Source organism: Talaromyces rugulosus, chromosome III (assembly GCF_013368755.1).
Source record: "Talaromyces rugulosus chromosome III, complete sequence".
In the NCBI taxonomy this organism is placed as follows: domain Eukaryota; kingdom Fungi; phylum Ascomycota; class Eurotiomycetes; order Eurotiales; family Trichocomaceae; genus Talaromyces; species Talaromyces rugulosus.
In genome coordinates, this window is record NC_049563.1 from 4,269,735 (window position 1) to 4,292,777 (window position 23,043).

Consider the following 23,043-nt stretch of genomic DNA (forward strand, 5'->3'; position numbering starts at 1 on the left):
GTTAGGTTCAACCATCCATCAGTTATTAGTCTATTACGGCTAATGCATGGAATATTAATGTGGACCTCCGTAACTCTAAAATATGTCCGCGTGGTGGTCCTCTCAGGAATACGCGCAGGTTGCTTCTAGTCTTCTATTAGAATGTCATCTCGTATTCGTGTAACACTAAGCATATCCGACGGGTGTTTCGTTCTTTATACGCGGTTCGCAGATTGCTTCTTTTGGAAGGTATCCGTAACCCTAAGTACTTATGTCTCACAGGAATACGCACTCATCCGTACCTCCCTCTCCCCAATCGCCAGTTATGTTCCTCCCACAATACTTAAATATGTTTAATTGACAAGTCTATTGTACTACAAGATATTGCTGCTTTTCTATTTTTGAAACTCTTTCCTAATATGGTTAAAGCGTGCATATATAGATCCACAGTAACTGACCAATAAAATTAATCTTGAGTATTGCCTTATCATATCAGCACGTGACATTAAAGTGGGGACTCGAGACCATCGTCAGAAGAACCTCCAAGTTCAATAATAAATCCTCTCACTCAATCAGATTTATAACAACCGACACGACCTACATGCATCGACAATAAAGGAAATCCCCCGTCTTCACTTGCTCGTGACAATGCCGCCCAAATTCGGCCTCAACCTCCCCAATTCAAAGAACTCCACAGCCGTCAAAAAGCAACCCAACTTACTAGCTGGCCAAAAGCGCAAGAAGCCGGTATTTGGCGACTCGGGTTCGGAGGACGATGATGACGAAGGGGGGATAGCTTTTTCCGGTCGGAATAATAATAATGAGAATAAAAATAAAAACGGCGCTATCGAAATCACGACTTTGGGAGGATTGGATAATAATAACGACAACGACGAAGAAACACAGCAGCAGCAGTCGGCGCAAAGAGAGAAATCAAAGAAACCGTTATTAACCGGACTGTCAGCTGCAAAACCTCCAGCCCCTAAAAAAATCGGAATCAATCCGTTAAAAAGCAGCATTTTTGACGATGAAAACGACGAGGGGCAACAACAAAACGAAAAAGGTGATGATGGGTCAAACAAAAAGAAATACGGATTACAACCAGGAGGGAAAAATATCGACTACTCAAACCTCTCTGCACTACACTCGAGTCGAAAGCACGCCAAAGAAGCCGAACAAATCGACCCTTCCATCTACTCCTACGATGCAGTCTACGATAGCATAAAAGCCAAACGTGAGAAACCCAACAAATCTACCTCCGCCAACGGCGACCAGGAGAGTTCCAGGTACATGGATGCGCTATTACGCAGCGCCGAAGTCCGAAAACGGGACCAAATGCGCGCACGAGATCGTCTGCTGACCAAGGAGCGCGAAGCCGAAGGAGACGAGTTTGCCGACAAGGAGAAATTCGTAACGTCGGCATACCGCGCGCAGCAAGAAGAAGTAAAGCGCATGGAAGAGGAGGAAGCAAAGAGGGAAGAAGAGGAGGAGAAACGGCGGAGGGCAAACGGCGGGTCCGGGATGGTCAGCTTCTATCGCGACATGCTCGCACGAGACGAGGAGCAGCATGGCGAGGCGATGAAAGCAGCACAAGAGGCAGTCCAAAGAGCTGCCGCGGGCGAAGAAAAACCCACAGAAGCTGCAGAAAACCAAGCGACAGAAAAATCCGAAGCCCAAATAGCCGCCGAATTGAACGCGCGCGGTGCCAAAGTTGTCGTCAACGACGAAGGACAAGTCGTCGACAAGCGTCAATTGCTCAGTGCAGGTCTCAACGTTGCCCCTAAACCCAAGGCAAAACCAGCAGCTCCGGTTGCAGCGTCTGCAGCATCACGTCCTGGTGCGCGTGGTCCGTCTAATGAGGCATTTTCAGCACGTGGTGCGCAACGCGCTCGTCAAACCGAGATGGTCGCTGCTCAGCTCGAGGAGCGCGCAAAGAAAGAGGAAGAAGCAGAAGCAGAACAGCAAAAACAGATTGCCGAGAAAAGCCGCAGTCGCAAGACCGACTCGGATGTTCAAAGCGCTCGCGAGCGTTATCTTGCGCGAAAGCGCGAGAAGGAGGCACAAGCCAAGGGTGGTGGTTCATAACCGCCATTATTGTGCCTTCTGTAGGATTTTAGGATTGGAACTTCGACTTCGTGAACATGTATCATAATCATCATATTATCATATACTAATATTACTAGGCTAAGAGCATACTGTGATAAGCCTACATACTAAGGATGAGTAAATATTCTGCCGTAATAGAACGCCACGCGTCATGTCATCTATAAGTCTAAACCTCACGCCGTCAATGCGAAACTAACGCCCAACAACCCCATACCAGCAATAGCAGAGCCAATGCAAATGTTCCGGTTATGCGTCAGGCATAAACCCTCGCTGAATAGTTGGAGACCAACGGAGGTCATGATCCCCGCGGTGACTGCAAACATGCCTCCGTAAACACCCCATGAGGTCCCCTCGGTGTCAGATGGATCTCGATGTCTCTCGGTAAACCATATCCACAGAGCTGCGAGTCCTGCTCCAGCTGGTTGACTGAATCCTCCCAACACGCTAGCCCAAACGATTGCTTTTGTTCTTGACCTGAGAGCCAGAAACAAAGGTAGAGCCAACGCGAACCCATCAGTAATGTTGTGAATAAAAAGAGCAAGGAAGACTGTCAAGCCTAGTGTTGGGCTCGCGTGGTTGGTAGCATAGGTAATAAAACCCTCGGGAAGTTTGTGGAGAGCAATGGCTAGTGAGGTCTGTAAACCAATCGAAAGAAATGCGTTCTGGGGTACGTGATGGTGGTGTTGTACCGAGGAGTGAGTAGAATGCTGTCCCCATGTTTTTGCTGTGTCTCCAGGACTGGGCAGATGGTTTCCATTTGTAGCCAACTCGTCATCAACATCCTCTCCTTGCGACGAAGCCTGTTGATCAGCATCTTGCCCGAAATAATCCGGACCACGATGTTCATCTTCTGAACGATGAATTTCGGAACCGCTTTGGCTGACCAGCGGGATACGCCGTACAGTCAAAGGAGTGTCGGGTACACTGTCGTGCGAATGCTGGCCCGGATCTATCGTCAAAGGCTGAATCCGGCGTGGGTGGCTTGAGACGCCCAGTGGAGTGACTACAGCAGCGACGTTCCTCGAATCTTTGACCTTTTGACATTCTGTCCCGCAAGCTTGGGAAAACCCATAACAAGGCCCACTTTCATCGCAGACTTCTTTCGTCCCGTGAAAGAACTTGTGAACATGACGGCCCAGCCGGCGTTGAATTGACTCCTGGTATGGCGATGGCGGGATCTGACAAGTGGCTCGGGAAACCAGAATTGGTGTAGACTGCGCATTGCGATGACTAGACCCCTTGTTAATGAGAGGTGTGTGCTCGTTATCTTGTTGCCCCTCCTCGGCGTTTTCTTCATCCTGAGGTTTGGTGGAGGTGTCCCTGTACCAATGCTGGGAACTATGACTGATGGCGTCGCGTCCATGCTCGAGATCTTCGTCCGTTGGCTCGTGCGTGTGCGTACAATCGACGATATGGGAAGGTATGTAGCGATGGACGATATCCGAGAAGATACTGATGACCACCACGCCGGCCAAAAAAAGGCCAATCAATGTATAGGCCGCAGCTGGCCCGGACAGGCCTGAGCGAGCGAGATATTCTTTTGATGTGGGTAGCATGCTATACAAGGAGGAAAAGACCTAAAAAACACACACACACACACACAAAGGACTAATATCAGAACGGGTGCGGGCACATGTCGACGGCTTTTTGATTGCTTACCATAACCCCGGCGCTCAACCCCATGGACGATGATAAGAATGTCGAGTTGGTGGTGATGTCGAATCTTTTGAAACCACAGCAGGAACGTATGACTAAATCCACACAGATGATACCGGCACCGATGATACAAGCTGGAATAATGTTAGCATTGAGCCAACGCGGGCAAAAAAGCGCGAATGCACCTACCGACTCCAGAGACGCCGCTCATCACCCAGCCCCGGGTGTCATTTTCATCGAGCCCCATGGCGGCTGATGTCAGTGGTGAATGCAAGTGAGCTCCAGTTGCGAGGGGGAGGGGGAGATGGTGAAGTTAAGGTGGTGATTGCTGCTGGGGATGATGTAATGAAGGGTAGCTTGCTAACCCCGGTCGATTGTTTCCGTTCCAGATACTGCATGCACCCCACCATGGAACCAGCAGATTAATATCGCCCGTCGATCTTATTGCCAGGGTCTGGTGTCGGCACAAATTTTGCAAGGTGTTGTCGCTTGAAGAAAACAACTCCAGCAGAAGTGCGTGCTGGAAGATGCCTTTGATGTTGCATTGATAGATGTTGCCTGTCCGCAACTAGGATAGCTTGCCTCCAAGGTCCGCATTATCACCACCCATGGGGCCCCCCATAAAGAAACTCGCAAGGAGTCTTTGTCCAATCATACCGGCATTCGGTGCGGTCTGAAACGAGCTGTTGTTCTCATTCGCGTCTGACGTCTCAGGTGACTTTTCAGTGTTTTCACCAACGATTCAGGATGGCATTCCTGGCCCAGGATTCCTCAGCGCCGTGACAGCGGGCATGACCTGCCACCCCGCAGCGTGCAAACTGCCCATGGATCGAGGGCCAGGCGACCTCGCAGACAAAAGACAGGTTTTCCAGTCTGTTCTTCAACCATGTGTGCGGCGTAACTTGAGGTCTCAGGTGTCCCTGGGGTGTCGCTGTGTCAGCCTGATTATGCCGGCTGTGATTGGGCCGTCCCTGGCCTGGCTCCGCTCGGGATCGCTTTTCACGCGCCAAACGCACCTGATCTGATCTGATCTTGAGTCTGGATACAGGTGAGTCGGTGCAGCCTGCTCTTGATTGAGCTGCTATCTATTTAGACCGTTTCGACGTCTTCCACTGCTCGCCCTCATTTCCTCACCTCCTCGGACAAACTCGTGGAATCAAGTCAAGCACCATGTCGAAAACCACATTCGCGATCTTTGCAGCCGCCGGAGCTGCTACTGGAGCTGGCGTCACTGCACTGCTCTACTCTTCCAGACCTTCTCGTGAACAGACTCCTACTTCTCTCGCCGCTGCATCTCCCGCCCTTTCAGCCACATCAGCCTCGCCGTCTATCCAAGTTCCTCCTCCGTCCCTGGCATCAAAGGCTTCCACTGCCGCTCCCGTTGACCCGTCCGGTCTGCTGCAGTATGGCTTTCCAGGGCCTGTCAGCGACCCCATAAATAGTCTTCCGTTGGCAGGGGCTTATGACCGCCGTATGCGCAATCCATCTTGGGTGGCCGAACACATCACTCCTTATTCGCTTTCCCTGAAGAATGGAGACCGCAAGCACAGTGCTTTCGTTGAAGACACCACAATTCCGACCATCTTCAGAGGGAAACTGTCCGACTACTTTCGTTCGGGCTATGACCGGGGCCACCAGGTGCCTGCAGCCGACGCCAAATGGAGCCAGGACGCAATGGACGCCACATTTTCACTGAGCAACATGTGCCCGCAGGTGGGGGAGGGATTCAACAGAGACTACTGGTCGCACTTTGAAGATTTCTGCCGCAATTTGACCAAGAAATACCCCTCTGTTCGTATCGTCACAGGGCCCTTGTACCTGCCCAAGAAGGAAGCAGATGGTAAATACCGAGTGTCTTACGAGGTCATCGGAGAACCGCCAAACATCGCCGTCCCCACTCACTTTTACAAGGTGATCTTTGCTGAACACGGCACCGATTCGACAGACAAGGTCGCCTTGGGCGCCTTTGTGCTCCCGAATGCTCGCATACCAAACACTCAGCCTCTGACCGACTTTGAGGTCCCCGTCGAAGCTATTGAGCGCGCCAGCGGACTGGAATTTGCTACCAAGCTGGATGCTGCTCGCCGTCGACGACTGTGTCAGGAAATTCGTTGCGATGTTGTCGTCAGAGAGTTTAACAACTCGAAAAAGTCACTGCCTCCACCTAAACGATGAGTGTAGTCCAAGTCTAAGCATGTAATGAGGTGTCAAAGGCTTCACTCGCATTGTACATTTTTTTTTTTGTATTTTGTATAAATATCAATTCGGTCTTCTAGTCCAAGCGTTACATAGAAAGTTTTAACACTGAAAGGCAACTCCTTTTCTTTTCGCCATGTTATCTCCACCTCTAGCAAACCCAGTTCCCTCGGACCTAATCTCTACCATGCCCGGCTTGATTTTGCTTTTTTCTTCTTTGCCATCTTTCGATTTGGACTTGCTCTTCTTGGACCCTGGCGTAATATCCGTCTCACAGACATAGCACAGAACCCGACCAACGGTCGATTCCGAATGATTGGACTTGTTGTGCGGATCGATGGTAGTCTCGGGCGCCATGAATTTTGTAACGCAGGGCTGGCAGATAACATGGCCACACGGCTTGGTTACTAGTGAATCATCAGCTCAGTCTTTTTTTTTTAGTTCATCAACAACTCGGCTCTGTATGGACAAGCAACATACACATAGCTTTCAGACCGTTTGTCAACGCCTTCTTGCAACTCGGACACACGCGAGACACGGTCTGCGTAGCGGAATAGTCGTCTGATTTTTCCTCTGTAAAATGAACATCCACCAGAGTCTTGAGCGAATACTCATGCCGCGTTTCCTCCGTCGATCCAGGGCATATCGGGGTCAGTTTGACTGGTTTGGACAGAACGTCGTTTTCGGTTGCGGGTGTTAACGAGGGGACCCAAAAGGAAGGTAGAGCGGACTTGGACTCTGCCTATTTTTTCCACAACTCCAGTTCAGCACATATATAACACACAGTACACATTGTGGTTTTTGATTTCGCACGTACCTTTTCTCGCTCAATCTCCTTCTTGAGCCTCTCCTGCTCCGACTGTGCATACCGCGCAATTTCCGCCTCTCCCAATTCAAAAATCTTCCTCCGCTTCCCATCAACATCAACTTCTCGCTGGCGAAACTCCTCCGAAGCTGCAATCTTATCCGCTTCTTTCCTGTTATTGCCATTGCCTTCCTCCTCCATGGTGGGGACTTTTCTCTTCTTCGAATTATTATTGTTGTTCCCTTTCCCTTCAATCCCCATACTAATCAACTCGAACTCCTGCAACTCCCTCGCTCGCGCTTGCTCAAGCACCTGCGCGTCATCCTCGGCCACCCGCTTCCTCGCCTCTTCTCGCAGTCTTTCAAGGCGTTTGATTTCTTTTCTTTGTGCTAGCAAATCGCTAATCGCGCATTCGCGACAGAACAAATCCCCATTAGCGGCGCATGCGACAACGGGAGGGCGAGCGGGTTGCAGGCATAGTTGGCAAGAGCCAAAGGGGAGGAAAGACTCGCGCGAGAGGCGGGTGCGCTGCGTGCCCCAGGTAGAGCGCAGGAGGGAGCGTTCGTAGGAGGTGAAGTGGGGGAGCGAGGTGTTGCGTTTTGAGTGGGCCATTGTGTGGAACGTTGTTATTATTGTTGTGCTCACCCTGGTGGTGATGGTGGTGTTGTAGCAAGTTGAGAGAGGAAGAAATTAAGCTTGGGCTAAGCGCCGCGGAGGCGTGTGGGGCGGCAAAGCTCCATGACGTTGTGGGGACCCAGTCAACAACTACGACTATATTGATGCAGGAGAAATTGATACTGAGTACAGAAATATATTTCAATATGCTAGCTTTTAAAACAGCAATGCAATCACTCGCCTAGTAATGCGTGCTTCCCGCTCAAAAGTAATACAAAAGCCCCATGAATCATGACACACGAACAAGACCAATCCCAAAAATCGTAGAATAATGAACGACAATCTACCTGTATGCTACCAGAAGCCGACAGAAGGAAAAAAAAACACCTAACCTTTTGAGCAAGGAAAGTTGAGATATTTAGAGGTATAACAGATTGGATGGCAAACGACGGGAGTACGGGGTATCAAAATAAGACATCAGAAAAAAGAAAAAAGAAAGAAAGCCAAAGAAAATGAAAATCAAATGGAACAGCAACAAAGATGTCTATGCGCCAACAGTTTGCTCGTGGGGGCTATGTCTCGTGTTTTCTTGGGCTGGGATTTGCTCAACAAACTCGCTATTTTCACGGCCATCCTTCGTTACCTCGCCTATCTTTACAGGTGCCGGTGTCAACGCATTGGCCAAGGTATCAGCCTCGTTTTCTTTGGATTGAACGGAAGAAGGGCCTGCCTGCTCCCTTTTCAAGGCCTCTAACGAAGGTATTTCTGGAATCCCACCAGTGACGGCTGCACCTTCTAAATAGCGAGAGCTTCTCGCCGTGGCTGTGCTGGCACTGCGTGTTGATTGTGGTTTGGTACTATGGACCGATCCAGATCGAGTGGATTCACGCGCATCGCAAGCAGCTCCGGTTTCTGACAGCCTCGACTCATCCGACACGACAGACTTCCGAAGCTTCAATCTCTCTTCGGGTGGTATGTTCTGCCACTCAGAACCAAATGTGATCACGGAAGCTTTCTTTCCGTGAAGAGTGAAATTTGTGTCCTTCCTAGACAGCACTTCGCCTTCACCACCGGTAAGATTGTCAGGCGGAGGAAGGCTCGATGATGAATCCCGGCCCCTTTTGCTTCGTTGGTGAATCGGCTTGCTATCTCTCAAAGTTCGCTGTAGGCTTCGGCGGTTGCGACTACGAAGATCCCCTGTTCTGAGGTCACTCTTCTCTTCTGTCAGTTTCTCGCTACTTCCGGCTTCATCTACCACGGTAGACAACTGGCCAGTCCCTGCAGGCTCATCGACAGTAAGAAGTCCTGCTTCACGAAGGATCCGCTCTTCTCCGTCATCAAAATTTGAGATACTCGTCTTAGCCTTCAGGCTAGGAGAACCCACGCTGTTTGCTTCAGCTTTACTTTTGGAGCTAAGTACTGACGGATCTCGTTCAGATACTTTGGTACGGCTAGAGTTAGCACGGCCGACCACTTGCTCAGATGATGTTCCAGTCGCTTGTTGTGGGTTATCAAGAGGAGGCTCCAAAGATAATGCTGACGGGGTGATGCTTGACCGCCGGGCATCAGAAGAAAGTCGGGAGGCGAATAAACCTGGGCTCATCGGTTCCTCGGCAGGGCCTGAAGTAGGCGGGTCTGTAGCAGCGGCATCGTTACTCTGATGGGCAGTTGAGAAGCTTTGTACAGAGTCATGCCTGTTCAACGAAGCAAGGCTTGTTTTGGCTGTAGCGAACGAGGTTCGTTTGTTCGCATCACCAGGTACTTTTTCTTCAAGACCAAGGTCCAAGGATAGAAATTGCTTGTAGCATCTGGTCCGCCATATATCAAACCGCACCCATTTGAGTTTTGCAGACATGCGTCCAGCAGCGAGAATGACGTTCTCCCTCGCTCTATTATGAACCGGTGTCAAAAGTTGGAGATGTCTGGCATTTCTGAGCAAGTCGTCAAGTTGCTTCTCACAACTAGACAACTTTTCATCGGCTTCGGCAATCCTTTGTGTCATCAATCGTTGGCGGGCAGCGGACATTTCCTCTGCGAGGTGCGGGTCGACGTAATTTTTATGAGCAGGCTGAGTATCTGCCTGGGTCTGAGATTGCGTCTGGGAACCCTCCGATGAGATCGAGTTCATGCGTGTCACTTTTTGATGCCTTCGACCCTCGTATCTTGTACCAACAGTTGCCTTCAATGGAACACCCGTAGTCCTAAAGGTGGCCGCGTAGTTTAATTTCGCTAACCAGTCATTCATATCGGCGTCAGAATTTGCGAGGAAGGTTTCCTCAAGCCCATTGTGACGAACAAAAAGAAATGCGTGTTTATGTCGTCTGTAATCGGTGTCGATCAAAGTAACCGCATCAGACGTCGACATGATAGTATCTGGTTTGAAATCGACCACGGGCGGCCTGAACACAACAGGTAGCCTGGTGCTCCGTTTGTTCTGGTTCTCGTACTGCGCCATGAGGGACTTGATCCATGATAGGTCGCGGAAGAAATACAGCTGTGAAGAGGTTAAAAGAGTACCCCATTCTTGCCAGGGTGAACGGCCTCTCTTTTTCTTTGGGTCCTTACGCCAGAGCAGCCCAACCTTGACTACCTTAATATCGACCAAGCCAGGATGAGAGTCAATGGGGTTATGGATGCTTGCAGAAGTCATAAAAGCGTCTGGTCGAGACCTTGCCGAAACAATTTGCAAGATCGACGAATTCAAAAAGGCCTGATGCAAAGCCTCAATGTCATCAGGCTCTTCCGCGCCGCTGAAGCTATAAGTGTCATCAACCAACATGACATCTTTCAAACTTGGGCGTAGGTGATCCAATTTGCCGTCTAAAATGACAGCGTAAGGGTCCACAGGCTGGTTTGATACCCGTGACAACTGATCGGAGCTGGCCACCTTTAGCAAACCTCTCTTCTTTGGCATTTGTCTTGCACTGAAATTGAGCTCGTCTTCAACATGAATGAACGGCGTGTAGGAAATATTCTCGTATATGCATTCGAGGATATCCTCTGATATGCCGTCGACACGTGAATTCCTGACATAGTCTTGCTTCTGCATCTTGCGTTTGTTATTCTTGTTGAACACGTCGGTATGTAAAATGAGGATAGAAAAGGCGATGAAATAAGTTTGGTCTAAAGAACCGTGTTAGTGAAATTTTTTTTTAAAATTAAATCATGGCAGTGCTCATACCTGTAGATGCAAATATTCCTGGATTACATTCGTAGTAACGATCCGAGAAGCTCTGAAGAACTCGGTCGATTTGTTGCGTTTCTTTCGGTAATTCAACCGCCATCAACAACTTGCGAATTGCCATATCAATTGGTTCCCCAAAGAAAGCAAAAGTTCGCATGAACTTGCGCAAGGAAACCTTGAAGAATTCGTCGTCGGATTGCGACAATATCGTGGCAATAGATCCCTTATGCACTGCCTCTTCGAGTTTGGACAGATACGTTGCGGGCGTGTCGTCTTCTGTACGATCAGGATACGATACCTGATTCTGCGAAGCCGAGTTCGAGGCATGCTTAGAATCCGAGCCAGGAGTGCCTGGCGGTCGTGGACTTGCACGGCCATCTCGGGGGAAAGAGAGATCAGAGTTTTGGCGCAGTTTGTTGCTTAAGTTAAAAATGTCGCCGAAGCTTTTGCGGCCAGTAGTGGAAGTTGAATTTCGACCAGAGGCGATGTTTGACGAGGAGTGTTGCGGATCGTCCTCACTTCGAGCAGCGTCTATAAGCGAATTCAAAGTCGACGATCGTCCGCGACCCTGTCGGCCTTTGGCAGATGTTGTTGAATGTGCTGATGTGGTAGAGTTCTTGCGGAAAAGACGTGGTGGATTGATAGCCCTTGGAGACGATAGTTTGGCAGAGGACTGAGTGGGGGATGGCAACGGCGAAACACGGTCTCCGTCCGGTGTGACGGGATCTATCGAAGGACGACCGTCCTCGTTTGAGACTGGCGACTGTCGGCCACTGATGGGGATGTCGGACCCGGGAGGAGGAGGGAGCTTGACGGGAAGGGGGAACAGCGGGCCTCGGCTCCTTTTCAAACGGAGCATACTGAACTTCTTTTTTGGGTGAGAGTTGATGCTTCTCGCGGATCCTCTGTCGCCTGAGCTTTGTTCTGACCTTGAAGATTCTGAAAAGCGGTTATCTCGATCTGACTGACGATGCACAGGCCCACTGCGGTATGAAGAAGTAGAAAGCCGTCCGGGCTCTTCGTTGATAGTGGAGGAGCCGGCTAAAGCTTGCGAATATGGGCCTTTTGTATGTCCCGGGTCCTGTGTATTTCCAAAGCCAAACATTTCTCTCGATTTCTTTTTGACCAACAAGCCGGGTTTTCGGGCGGACTTGTCCAGGTTGGAAGAGGTAGTAGGCGCAGTTGTTATAATCGTTGGTGCTTGGACCCAATTAGTTAGAAAATAAGGGGAAATGGCAGACCGGGACAACTCACGAGGAGGAATTGGTGGTACTGGGGGGATGTCGGGCTCGTTCCGGGAATAACTTGCGGAAAGTTGAGGATCGGAGGCATGGCGGAATCGCAACATGCTGAAGCGGTTTCTTTTGGCATTTGGGGTCGGACCAGCTGCAAAGGTTTGGCCGGTGGCATTGTACTTATTCACATTGTCGAGTCCATGCGACTCAGACTCGTCCACGCTGGGGTCGTCTAATTGCGAGTGACGAGGTCCCGACTCCGACTGGCGTCGGTCCACTGCCGCCGGCGACGCGGAGGGACGGGGGACATGTTCGCTATGGCGAGGTGAGTTGGTTGGGAGCATAAAGCTATAGCGTTTCAGGCCATTGTTATTGTTATTTGCATCCGTGGGCGCCAGCCGAGTACGGTTCCAATGCATCGCGAAGACAAGATCCGGGGGGGAAGGATGGGTGGTTGGATGGCAACCTATCGGTTCATGCTCGAAGCAGACGAATTCGACGGGCGGATTGGAAGGATGGCGAGGAAGGGTGAGGAGGCTATTCTGTGCGCCTTATTCGGAGTGTCTTTTGAAGCATCGCTATGGCGATAAGGACAAGGGTCAATGGACAAAAGTGGCAAGGTCGTGAAGTCGTAGTACAGTTATTCTCCCCTGAACGCCCCTGCTAGGATCGGCGGCCTCGGTACAGGAGGGGGAGGGGGGGGGGCTATTGACAAACAAAGGTGAGCAATCTTTTCATAATCAATGGTTGGCCGGAGAAAGAAAACGGTGCATGGCGAGTTGACGCGGCGTGGATGAGGAAAGCTGTCAAGTCGGTCTGACACGGTGGAGGAGAAGTTGGTGACGGATTAGGTCATCCTACCAGGTTGGCGGCGCAGCTGGCTCCGGGGCCAAGATACCAGGCTAGTTCTTGTTTGGCGATGCGAACTAGGTTATCAATGCAGACGAAGTTGGCGAACAGTGTGATTCAAAGAGGCAGCATGAAGAATTGTTGGCGAGAGTAGGACGAACTTTACGTAGCGATTAGTTTTACGGTCGAGGCAGGAACCCCTCCGGGTCCAGGCCCCAAGCCTCACGTGCACCGCCTTCTGAGAACAACGACAGCCAAGAAGAGGCATTACGACTACGTTCCTGTACTTGCATGCGCTTAGTATTCCTGCTGCGTTGCTGATCCTCTGTTGCCATGGCGGAGTTTCAATTTCAGGAAACTCGAGCCACTTTCTCACTCACGGCGATCCACCCTCCCAAGAACTACCGCATTTCAACACTAAACGAAGTTTAACGAACGGTGAAGATAAGGAGCGACAAGCGATCGATGAAGACCGGCAGATATGGCGCCTTATGCACCTAGCAAGCAGTTGATGTATCAGGTTTCATTATTCTCTGTGGGCAGGACGCCCAGCCTGCAGCTGGGAACCGAGATGCGATGCTTCACATATGCAATATTACAATAATAATAGGCGAGGATCCCGAACACCGTCGCAGAGCTAGTTTCTCGATCCTCTCTCGCTTTCTTTCTGCCTTGGAAACAGCCCCATGTCACAGGAAGTCGCCGTCAGAAGATTCGGCTTGCTACGCGTTCTAGAAGCAGGCAACATGATTTCCATGATGGTCTGGATGGGCCTGTGGGCGGTGTTCCCCGCCGAGGCATGCAATGACACGACAGCAGTACTAATTAATTGTTAGTTTATATTTTAATTATTAAATTTAAAACCAATTACTTTTTTACTAATTTTAATAAAAGTTTTTAGGGCTTAAACATAATAATTTCTAATAGATAAGTCAGCTGTCGATTAGCAATACGCCAAAGACCACAGCGAATAGATCGAGGAAATCAAATATTGGGAATGGACTATATTCAAATGAGTGTGAATATAACCTAGACTAATCTTGTCGATGAGGATGCCATTGCTCAGGGCCAAAAAGAAAAAAAGTCTTGCTAGAGGAGGAATTGGATGCCACCTTCTACGAAGAAGCGTTCTAACACAATTGGGCTTATCATAAGAGAGCTGATTGGACATTACAAATGCGTCTACGAAGTCAAGAGGTCGAAAATATTTGGTTTTCACAGGGCAGGTGGAATTAACGCGCGGCTGTTACAAATTGTAACGATTTTATGGTTTATTTCGTATTTAGCTGCATCACATGTGATGTCTTGGTGTATGCGTAGGACCCTCCTCCTCATCCGTTCTGCGTTGACCAACCCACCTCCTCCACGGTTTGTAACATGCTACACTCAGCAAGCCGAAAATCAAGAAACAAGCACATATGCCACCTCCAATAGCATCGTAGTAGTCTCCTGCCGTCTGAACGCCGTCCCAAAACGAGCCGGTGGCATCTGTCACATTCAAAACGAGGGTGAGTAGCTGAATAACCCCAATGACGATTGCAACAATCACGGTCAGCGTCGTGAGAACAATAGAAAAGTATAGAAAGGCGATTGGGTCGCGAGCGTTTTGAGTATTGTGTAGGGTAGTAGACTCCGGCCTTGTTTCGGTTTGAAGGTCGGTGTCCTCAACGAGGATTTCAGTCTCCGAGACAATGGTCTGGGAATCTGGTTTGGGGGGGAGGAAGTTTGTCGCGGGTTGAATGTAGAGAGATAGCATCAATGCGCCGTCGGTGGTGTCAAGAAGACACATTCCCGCTTCATGCGGTCAGATTTGGGTTTCTTGTGAGAGACAGGAAAATCCTTACCTGTGAAGAGGATAGGGAAGATCAAAATGACCCAGATGTCAGTGCCACGAGCAGCTTGGATTGAGGAGATGCCCAGCAAGGCGATTTCAGAAGACGTATCAAACCCCAGTCCAAATAAAACCCCCAATGGGTACATTTTCCAGGGTCTGTTTTATCAGTCGAGTCAAAACATTAAGATATTCATGAGAAATTGAGGCCATACCTATCGATTAGTCTGAACATCCTCTTAAGTACCGAGAACAGAATTCCTCCTCCTTCTATCTTCCATGCTTCCGATTCTTCTCCCTCTTTTAGACCTAGGACTTTGCGCATTTGCTTGATAAGCCTGTAAAGAATGTATGTATTCATAAGACCAAGCAGAATGAGAAAGGCAGCGCTGACAGAGGTACCAATAATGCCGCCCACCGTACTGAAGCGGTCAAATCTGCTTGACACGGCAGCTGCAGTGGCTGCCACTACGATTGAAGTGACGATGACAATTCTAAATGACGCTGTTAGCTTGAATGCTTAAAAAGATTGATTTGCAGTGAAACTTACGTTGAATGTCCCAGGGAAAAAAAGGTTCCAACAGTGACGGGCTTTTGTCCAGTAGCAAGCAGCCTTCGTGTCATTAGATCAATGGCCTATATCATAGATCTCAGGGTTAAAAGTTTGCTGAAATTGGGGATAAAAGTAAAGGTCATACGGATATATGGTCAGCGTCCAGGGCATGCCGTAGACCTAACGAATACGAAATCGCAGCAGTAGAAATCAATGACCTGTACCATTATCGTAAGCTTGGTTTTGGATGTATCAGAATAGCAACTAATGTCTGTCTACTCACGGGTAAAAGTGCTAGAACGAATCAGTATACACGTCTCTTAAGTTTTGATGATATACAGAAAGTGATATTCATGAACTTACCAGGACAATTCCGCAAACCGCCCATACTAATAGATTTATCGACGCAACAAGGCCGATAATGCCAATTGCTGGAAGAGGAATCTTCTTGATCCCCGGTATCCTGCCATGGGTGATTTCAGCGCGTTGGAGCAGTTTCTTCTTGAGTGGTAGCTTTTGCTGTCCATCGTCTATTGGTGCCAGAGCATCGTTTTGACCTTGGAATTGATTGTTCATATTGCCTCACAACGAAGGCGCCAGAGCGAACCAAAGAAAAGACAGACAAACAAGTACCGATTGTTGAAGCAGATTTTCTAAGGTGGAGGTGGAGCTCAGAAGTACTAATGACGGAAGTCGCAAGCGGGGTGAACCGCAAACAACGACAGAAAAAGCTTTCTCGCGGGGCAATTAAACACCTACACAATACACAATATATAGGGAAACTCTGGGCATTTGGAAAGTCTACGATTCTACTTTCTACTCAGTGCTGGAGACACACGAAAACGTCGATGAAACTTTTTTCCAGTTCCTCCTTGCAACACCCCACCTCGTTATCAAAACCCGAAGGCAGCTCTTATCGCACCGCTCCGACTGGCCTCCTGGGTCCTTGGCGTGACTAAGGGCAATCGAGTAATGAATGGCCTCACGAAGCTGTTCATACCGTACTTTTCTCCGTGTCCTGTCTCTCGGTGGCTACGAGTTTCTTGACTTGCTCCCACTCGAACAGTCGCAGGTGGCTCCACAGCGTTCTCCACGTCACCGGCGGATTTTTGTTGAGAAGAGACCGCCATATGATTACAATAAGTAGGGTCGAGGGTATCGTCACGACCCAGTATATCCATAGTTGCTTGGAAGCTTGAAGCTTCTCCTCGCCATATTCGAAGAACGTCGTGCTGAAGATGGCCTTGTCACGGCAGTCAGAATATATCGCTGTGGGGACTATTAGAATTCGCACTTACCGAAATGAATGTGGCCGGTAGAAAAGTCATGGTCAACAGTCCAATGGATTTCATAACTCGGTTGTCTTGCTGGGCAATCCGATTATACGCCTACATCAAACGGTCAGCTAACGGCCTTGGAGACAGAGAGGAAATGGCTGCCATACCACCGTGATTTCACTCGTCAGTCTTGAATAATTAGATACCGACCGCTCTTTCAGGCTCTTCATCATCTGGATCTGGAAGTCTACGTCTTCGTGGGCCTGTTCCCGAGCGTCCACACTTAGGGAGACAGGCAGTTTTTCATGGATTTTCCGCTGCTGCTCTAGGATCTTCCCAAAAGTCTGTATGCTGACAGCAAGTACTTCGGATACATGGATTGAGTGCCGCGAAATCTCATGCATCGCCTCGAAATCTGGGCCAGCTGTTGGCCGCCTCTGTTTATCGTCATTAGATTGGCTACATGAATAACTTCAGACACACCGACCTTTTCAACATCTCGAATGGGATCTCTGATAGCCCACACTGACTTGTCGTTTAACCGCACAACCTCTTGCAGCAGGGGAACGTGCATCGCGAACGGATCGTTAAAGTCTACCGCAGTATCCCCCAGGATTACTGATAGAGTAGATGGAAAGTCTTCTGGTGTGTCGATGCACAATATCTGTTCCGAGCCAGGAGCTTCCCAGCGGCTTACAAAGGTCATTTCGTACCATTTGTAGTCTTTCCCGGTGGGGAGCTTGTATGGGTAAATCATCTTTACGAGACAGCGATACCAAGTGCCTGAATTTGTCAGCTATGCCTGGGAGAGGGGAGACAATTGGTGTTTTCAACTTACTATAACTTTTCAATCGCTCCTTTTCATCATGACTGCGTCGAGAACCGAAAAACCCGTTGATATCAATGCCCATCTTCGAGGCCAGGAGAGCCGGAGCATTGAACTGGCGAAAGATTTCGGCTTTTCCCTCTTCATAGCTCGTCTTTGGTAGAAATCTAAGTCCAGTCGTTCAGCATTGGTTTGGTACTTCTCTGCGGTCAAGTTCCTCACATATAGCAGCATTTTGGCAGTCCGGCGAGCTGAAAATTGTTAGAATTGTCCAATTCTACAATTGAGCAATACTCACGTTTATGTCATGTGTATCTCCATGTTTCCAAACATTCGATGCTATGCGCAAGAATTCCAGTCAATTTCCGACCTTGCGATCCCGCTTTTCGTCCGTCACACGAGGTGTTACTCACTTTCGCAGAAATATAGAATTTTGGCCCCAGGCGGCGCAAGTTTCATGGTTAACAATTGAGCGCGGCGACACTAGTCGGACCACACTGTGAAGAATTCAATTTCCTAAGAGCAGTCGGGCGATTTTTGTTTGCAAACTTTGGACTTTGGCGCTGGCCGGTTTTATTAGATGCATTGATAGCGCGCGCTCCCCAGCCTCGTGCCAACCCCGCCCGAATCGTCACACAGCTAGTTTACACGACGAAATGCTGATTTGTGGTACTTTTGTTTTTTCTTGGCTTTTATTAGCCCTTGTAATTTCCCTTGTACTACGCTTCTACGGGAAAGTGCATTGTTTTTTTTCTTTTGGAGGGCTGGTATATGCCGTGACTATTTTATTGTGGAGCATACTCGTTGGATTATGTTTAAGAGATAGAGGATAAAAATGCGAAAAATAAATTATAAAATTGATAATCACTACATGTGATATCCTAATTCTAAACTTCTCTAAAACGAGAAAAATAGATATGTGCACGTGTGTGTACAAAAGAAAAAGAATAAAAGATAGAAGAAAAGTACAAATAGTTGTCGTAATCATTATTCATGTCAATCATCAAGTCATATCATCATTCGGGATTTTGCCAGCCAAGTCAGAAAATCTCACATCTTGCTGTAAGTGTATTACACTTGGAACAGATGGAGAAGGCGATCTCAGGACACACGTGGTGTCAACTGGTCACCGTCTGGCGAATATATCTCGTTGGGAAGAGTGAGCGTCCGCTCAGCGTTCCTTTTGTATGGACGCGAGCTGTGCTCATGGACAGTGTTATTGAATACACTTGCTAGGTAGTTGTTTTTTTTTCCTCATTGGCGAAGTGAGAGTTCTTCAACCAAAGACAGGCACTGTAGCCGGACTCGGCACCCACATGGTGATGGTGGGCTTGTTCTGGTAAAAGTCCGGTCCCATAAGAATGTTCCATTCATTTCGTGTGATCGGGGTCACGTCTGAAGCAGACACGGGCGTCTTTGGTCCGCGTCTGGGTGTGCCTGCGCGCGATGGTGCGCGAGAATGCATTACTCGAGATGGATTCATAGCGGGACGGCGAACTGCGCGAGGCCCCACGCGCGTAGCCGGTGTTGTGCGAGCAGCAGGTTCTCGTCGAATGGGGGGTGCTGTGGAGAAGGAAGAAGCAGAAGAAGGAGAGGGCTTGGGCTTGGGGGCTTCGGGCATGACGATTCCTTCCTGGTCGAACCGTGCCTTGTATGCGATGGCCACTTTGTGAAGCAAGTCATCGGTCACACGGAGGTTCTCATAGACTCTGTGGAAGAAAGCCGGGCTGAATGGGCGGCCCTGGCAGTTGGTGACGGTCTTGTGGAGAAGAGATACACATGATGAGATGTATTTTTTTTCGTGGGCAGGGTTCTTCTTGCTGATCTCCGGTGGGGTAGCAGCAAGCACACAAAGACGGCGCTTGAGAGTGTAGATGCGGTCGACGTTGAGTACAGTCAAGCCTTCCTGGCTGAAAAGGATCTCGTTTTGGCGCAGGGATTGTTCGACTAGGTACTCGTTCTTCATGCGCATGGCAATGTGTTGGCTGAGGGCGTCCATCCAGCTCTGTCCGAGCGAAAACTTTCGGGCGCCCTTTTCGACAATTCGATAGAAAATTTTCCATGATGGGAGATCGAGTTCGGTCACTGGGATGACGACCAGGTCGGCAGCGTGGCCCGTTGGCATAGGCTGGCCTCGGCCGACGAGCATAGTGACGTGTAGTGATTTTTGTTGCAGTTTGTGAGAAATGTATTCGAGCGCAGGTAGGGCTGATGCTGTCAGGGCATCTGAGTCGAAGTTGAAGTCTGGGCTCAGTGGTGGAGAGATCATTTCGGATGTGATGGTCCGGGGGGAGCTGGGTCCCGTTCCGATAGAAAGGGGGAGTCGAATACCGACCATTGTGATGTTGTTTCTTTTTTGGAAAGTATTAAAAGTAACTTTCACTTGATAGAAGATGAGTGATGATGATGGAGAAGAGGAGCAGGAAGGAGGAGAAACCCCAGAGATGATATAGCTCTTTCCTCCCTGACAAGGCTCCCTGAATCTATAGATAGGTACTGTCCACCCCCTCTTTTTCGTAGTATTTACCTGCAAGCTACTTTAGCGCCAAAGTTGACGAGCTGCTCGTTGCCAATAGAATCGACACCACGATGCGCCAGAGAAGCGGGGTCACATTGCATGACTGGACAAGAACGTTTGTTGGCAAATTGATGAGGGTAACTGCCTTATCCGGCTTAGCGGCTTTCTAAAAATGACAGCAAACATTGAAATAAATTAAGCTCCCGCAGCGCTACGAGTTTCTATTGGCCAGGACCAATTTTAGCGCCCCTTTTCCGGCAGATAAAAATAAACTTAACGTAGTTAACCGCTCTTCTCACCCAATCATTGCGCATCTAATGTGATTCACCTGCATATGGCACTCACCGCATTGTGACGGCTCTTGAGTAAAAATAGCTTTTACAAGGTCGCCTAATTTTAGCACGGCTCGTAAATTAGCTGGCATTTCGTGCCTAATTAGCTTAGTTCGCTGGATACTACAGAGATAGCATGGGAACTGGACAAAATAGAATGCTAAAAATCGTAAAAGAAAATTAGACGCTGGTGTTCTCTAGAGTGCGTCTTCCATATTTTAGTCGCAGCCAACATTGGAATGGAACACACCATATTACTCGTCCCCGCAGGTAGTACAGCTGAACCGAAGCGCTTTACTAGTATAGAGCGTGCATATATATATACAGCTCTACTTCTGCTACCACGAGTCAAAATAGGGGCGCGCAAAGCAAACCATTCCCACAAATCCTCCTGTAGGGTGTGACTCGCAAAGCGCTTCCTACAATATATTTTCTCGGATTCCTGCCTGGTTAGGCACCTCCAGCTGCAGAACAAGATTTACGCTAGATAAGAACAAAGCGCCATCTAATATGGCCACGATGCACCCATAAACTCTACGAATTGATCGATAGGACACCGACCAGCAATTTATTGTTGGAAAAGAAAATAGATAAGCTCATGGCGGTAGCATCTGAACGCTGATTCAACCATCCTGCAAGCCATTGAAGAGCGGGGCTGGCATTGCGGCGGTTAATGCAACCACTTAACACAATGTGTTACCACCTGTTAGCGCTGGCTAGTATGTGGCTTTTTCCTCTACTCACCGAGCAGAGCCAATCGACACCACCGTTAAATTTTTCCAGGGCTTGCTATTTGCTGACTTTCTTGAGGGGTGTCTGCAAGCAGCCGTCCACGCCAACTGTCAAATCTCGCGGACCCCGCTTGATGTGTTCAACGGTGGGGGCATTTCTGCATCCGTCTGGGTGTGCAGTTAATATGACAGCATTATTTAACTTGCAGATTAGCTTGTAGGCCTTGCGTAATAATACTTTATATGGCGTGTGTCTAACTAGCTAAAATGCAGCCTATCTAATCAAGTAATTGTCTAATGCGCGCCCAACGCCACCCAACCCAACATATGCAAGTTTTCAAATATTGTCACAGTTCGAGCCTCTGAAAAAAAAAGAAAGAGAAAAAAAAGGAGAAAAAAAAGGGCCTAGGCTACCTGTTATTTGGTTGAGCCCGGGGTTGATCGGGTGTGGCAGCCACGTTCCTATTGTTTCCTCTATCCTCACCGCGTATATTCCTCAAATCTTTCTTCCATGCTAGCACCACCATCTTGATTTCCAACAACTCCTTGTTTAATTTATGATTCTGGTTCTGCAACATGCCAATCTTCTTATTATCGGTCTTTAGCGAGCTCACTCGCGATTGAAGATCGGCAATATCAACCTCGAGCCCCCTCTGCGCGATCCGATTTTGTTCAAGCACCCGACGGAGCACTTCGACCCCTACATCGCTGTAATCGCGGAGGAAGCTGCCCATGTCCTCGTTTTGGTCCGATAACAAACTGTCTGCATGCTGCACCATGGGCGCCAGTACAACTTCCTTGAGTTCGGTGTAATTGCCCGTCTCGTTGTCGAAGATTTCGCGCACGGCTGCAATAAAACTAGGCGTGGACCAATGCACACTGGTCCATTTGGCGAAGCGGCCGCGCGCGGCGTCTTTGAGCGGGGATATTAGATATTTGTCGGCAATGGCGTAGACGTGTAGAGACCTGGGGGATTGGGGGATCTTGGAGCTGCGTGATTCTTGAGGTGTTGTTGTTGATGATGTTGTTGTTGTTGGTGGTGTGACTGTCTCCCCTGATATCGTCGAGGCATGTTTGACACTCTGCGGACGATAGCGGAACGATTCATAGTCCCAGTCCTCCGAGTCGTCGTATCGATGCGTGTAGAGATATCTGATCATGCGGTCGACAATCTCGGGATCGTCGTCTGTCAATGTCATTGTCCGAGTCAATGCTTCCTGTATGATTCATCAGCTTCCTCCCTTTTTTTTTCTAGCCCAAGCACGAAAGGAGCATTTGAAAAAAAACTCACCACAAACTCCCCCCGACAAGCAGCCTCGAAGATACTCGACTGCGGACATATCACCGCCCGATGCACATGAAACTCGCGGACGGACCCTTGCACCTTGATCGTGAAATCTGAGTATCTGCCCGTCTTGTACATATCCCACACCAGCCCACGGAAAAAGTGTGATCCATCATTGACAACGGGCCCGGAGGTGGTGTGCGAGGAGTCGCGGTAACATCGGTATGTTGTTGAGGCTGGATTCTCGACTGGCGCATGAATCTTTGACTTTGGGCCTGTGGCCAAATCATTATTCGCGGCCATTATTACTATTACTATTCTTCTGGTGTCGTGAATAGTAGTGGTTGCCTTGGGCATCAAACTTTTTTCTTTTCTTTTTCTCTTTCTATTATTGTCGTTGGATTCTTTTTTTTATCCCGCCTGATTAATAAGGAATAAAAAAAGTAATTCTCGTCGCCAGTTTATCGAAGCTTCAAATGTTATCCCCGCGTTGTTGTTATTATGTATATTGAAGATGTCATGCAATGTCAGAAAGAGGGGGAAAAGCTTCGACACTCCAGCGAGGGAAGATAAGACTCCTGTCTCATCATAGTCACATGCAACCATTACTTTCGAGCGACCCGCATAAGGAAGATGTGGATTAAATTACCACCAGGCAGCCCATAAAAAAAAAAAAAAAAAAGGCGCGAACTGGGGTTGTAGTGACATTCTGCAGACCAAGGTGCATCACTGCATCCACCCGTCATCGCCGGAAACGGGTGCCGCCCGTAGCCGCCAACCAGAACGAGGAAACTATAACGTATACGGCTAATGAAAATAATAAGCTGATGTATACTTATTCTTCATAGGTTTTTTTGGATTATGTATTTATATTTATACTAAATTATCCACATACATTTTCACACGAGCTGTAATGAACCTGTCACTCATCCCATTGCCCGCAGTCAAAATGTTTATAGCCAACCCCGAAACCTGCAAATGCCACGCAAACGCTAGGAGTATGATCGTAAAAATTATAATAAAAACACCGCCAGCAAAATATCAAAACAATATGGCTAAAGTCAT

General features: G+C 48.7%; 9 protein-coding genes across 9 annotated transcripts; 2 read left to right on the forward strand and 7 right to left on the reverse strand.

The window, feature by feature from the left end:
• Positions 1 to 627: 627 nt before the first annotated feature.
• TRUGW13939_06258 (uncharacterized protein) lies at positions 628 to 2,064 on the forward strand (the record flags this gene model as incomplete). The annotated part of the gene is made up of 1 exon (XM_035489412.1): positions 628 to 2,064. One exon carries the CDS (start codon positions 628 to 630, stop codon positions 2,062 to 2,064), a length of 1,437 nt encoding a protein of 478 aa, XP_035345305.1.
• Positions 2,065 to 2,258: 194 nt separating this feature from the next.
• TRUGW13939_06259 (uncharacterized protein) lies at positions 2,259 to 3,988 on the reverse strand (the record flags this gene model as incomplete). The annotated part of the gene is made up of 3 exons (XM_035489413.1): positions 2,259 to 3,662; positions 3,745 to 3,875; positions 3,931 to 3,988. The coding sequence occupies 3 exons, from the start codon at positions 3,986 to 3,988 to the stop codon at positions 2,259 to 2,261; spliced, it is 1,593 nt and encodes a 530-aa protein (XP_035345306.1).
• Positions 3,989 to 4,911: 923 nt separating this feature from the next.
• On the forward strand, positions 4,912 to 5,916 carry TRUGW13939_06260 (uncharacterized protein; the record flags this gene model as incomplete). The annotated part of the gene is made up of 1 exon (XM_035489414.1): positions 4,912 to 5,916. The coding sequence occupies one exon, from the start codon at positions 4,912 to 4,914 to the stop codon at positions 5,914 to 5,916; it is 1,005 nt and encodes a 334-aa protein (XP_035345307.1).
• Positions 5,917 to 6,039: 123 nt separating this feature from the next.
• TRUGW13939_06261 (uncharacterized protein) lies at positions 6,040 to 7,354 on the reverse strand (the record flags this gene model as incomplete). Its single annotated transcript, XM_035489415.1, has 3 exons — positions 6,040 to 6,344; positions 6,418 to 6,679; positions 6,755 to 7,354. 3 exons carry the CDS (start codon positions 7,352 to 7,354, stop codon positions 6,040 to 6,042), a joined length of 1,167 nt encoding a protein of 388 aa, XP_035345308.1.
• A 547-nt stretch (positions 7,355 to 7,901) lies between these two features.
• TRUGW13939_06262 (uncharacterized protein) lies at positions 7,902 to 12,195 on the reverse strand (the record flags this gene model as incomplete). The annotated part of the gene is made up of 3 exons (XM_035489416.1): positions 7,902 to 10,480; positions 10,539 to 11,741; positions 11,796 to 12,195. 3 exons carry the CDS (start codon positions 12,193 to 12,195, stop codon positions 7,902 to 7,904), a joined length of 4,182 nt encoding a protein of 1,393 aa, XP_035345309.1.
• A 1,721-nt stretch (positions 12,196 to 13,916) lies between these two features.
• On the reverse strand, positions 13,917 to 15,585 carry TRUGW13939_06263 (uncharacterized protein; the record flags this gene model as incomplete). The annotated part of the gene is made up of 7 exons (XM_035489417.1): positions 13,917 to 14,419; positions 14,470 to 14,615; positions 14,672 to 14,950; positions 15,007 to 15,092; positions 15,155 to 15,227; positions 15,293 to 15,303; positions 15,373 to 15,585. 7 exons carry the CDS (start codon positions 15,583 to 15,585, stop codon positions 13,917 to 13,919), a joined length of 1,311 nt encoding a protein of 436 aa, XP_035345310.1.
• A 418-nt stretch (positions 15,586 to 16,003) lies between these two features.
• Positions 16,004 to 17,571, reverse strand: TRUGW13939_06264 (uncharacterized protein; the record flags this gene model as incomplete). Its single annotated transcript, XM_035489418.1, has 8 exons — positions 16,004 to 16,252; positions 16,308 to 16,397; positions 16,454 to 16,723; positions 16,774 to 17,069; positions 17,125 to 17,279; positions 17,335 to 17,363; positions 17,411 to 17,451; positions 17,526 to 17,571. The coding sequence occupies 8 exons, from the start codon at positions 17,569 to 17,571 to the stop codon at positions 16,004 to 16,006; spliced, it is 1,176 nt and encodes a 391-aa protein (XP_035345311.1).
• An 817-nt stretch (positions 17,572 to 18,388) lies between these two features.
• On the reverse strand, positions 18,389 to 19,450 carry TRUGW13939_06265 (uncharacterized protein; the record flags this gene model as incomplete). The annotated part of the gene is made up of 1 exon (XM_035489419.1): positions 18,389 to 19,450. The coding sequence occupies one exon, from the start codon at positions 19,448 to 19,450 to the stop codon at positions 18,389 to 18,391; it is 1,062 nt and encodes a 353-aa protein (XP_035345312.1).
• Positions 19,451 to 21,109: 1,659 nt separating this feature from the next.
• TRUGW13939_06266 (uncharacterized protein) lies at positions 21,110 to 22,281 on the reverse strand (the record flags this gene model as incomplete). Its single annotated transcript, XM_035489420.1, has 2 exons — positions 21,110 to 21,910; positions 21,985 to 22,281. Coding segments are annotated over 2 exons (1,098 nt in total), but the record flags the coding sequence as incomplete, so codon positions are not given.
• Between the last annotated feature and the right edge of the window lie 762 nt (positions 22,282 to 23,043).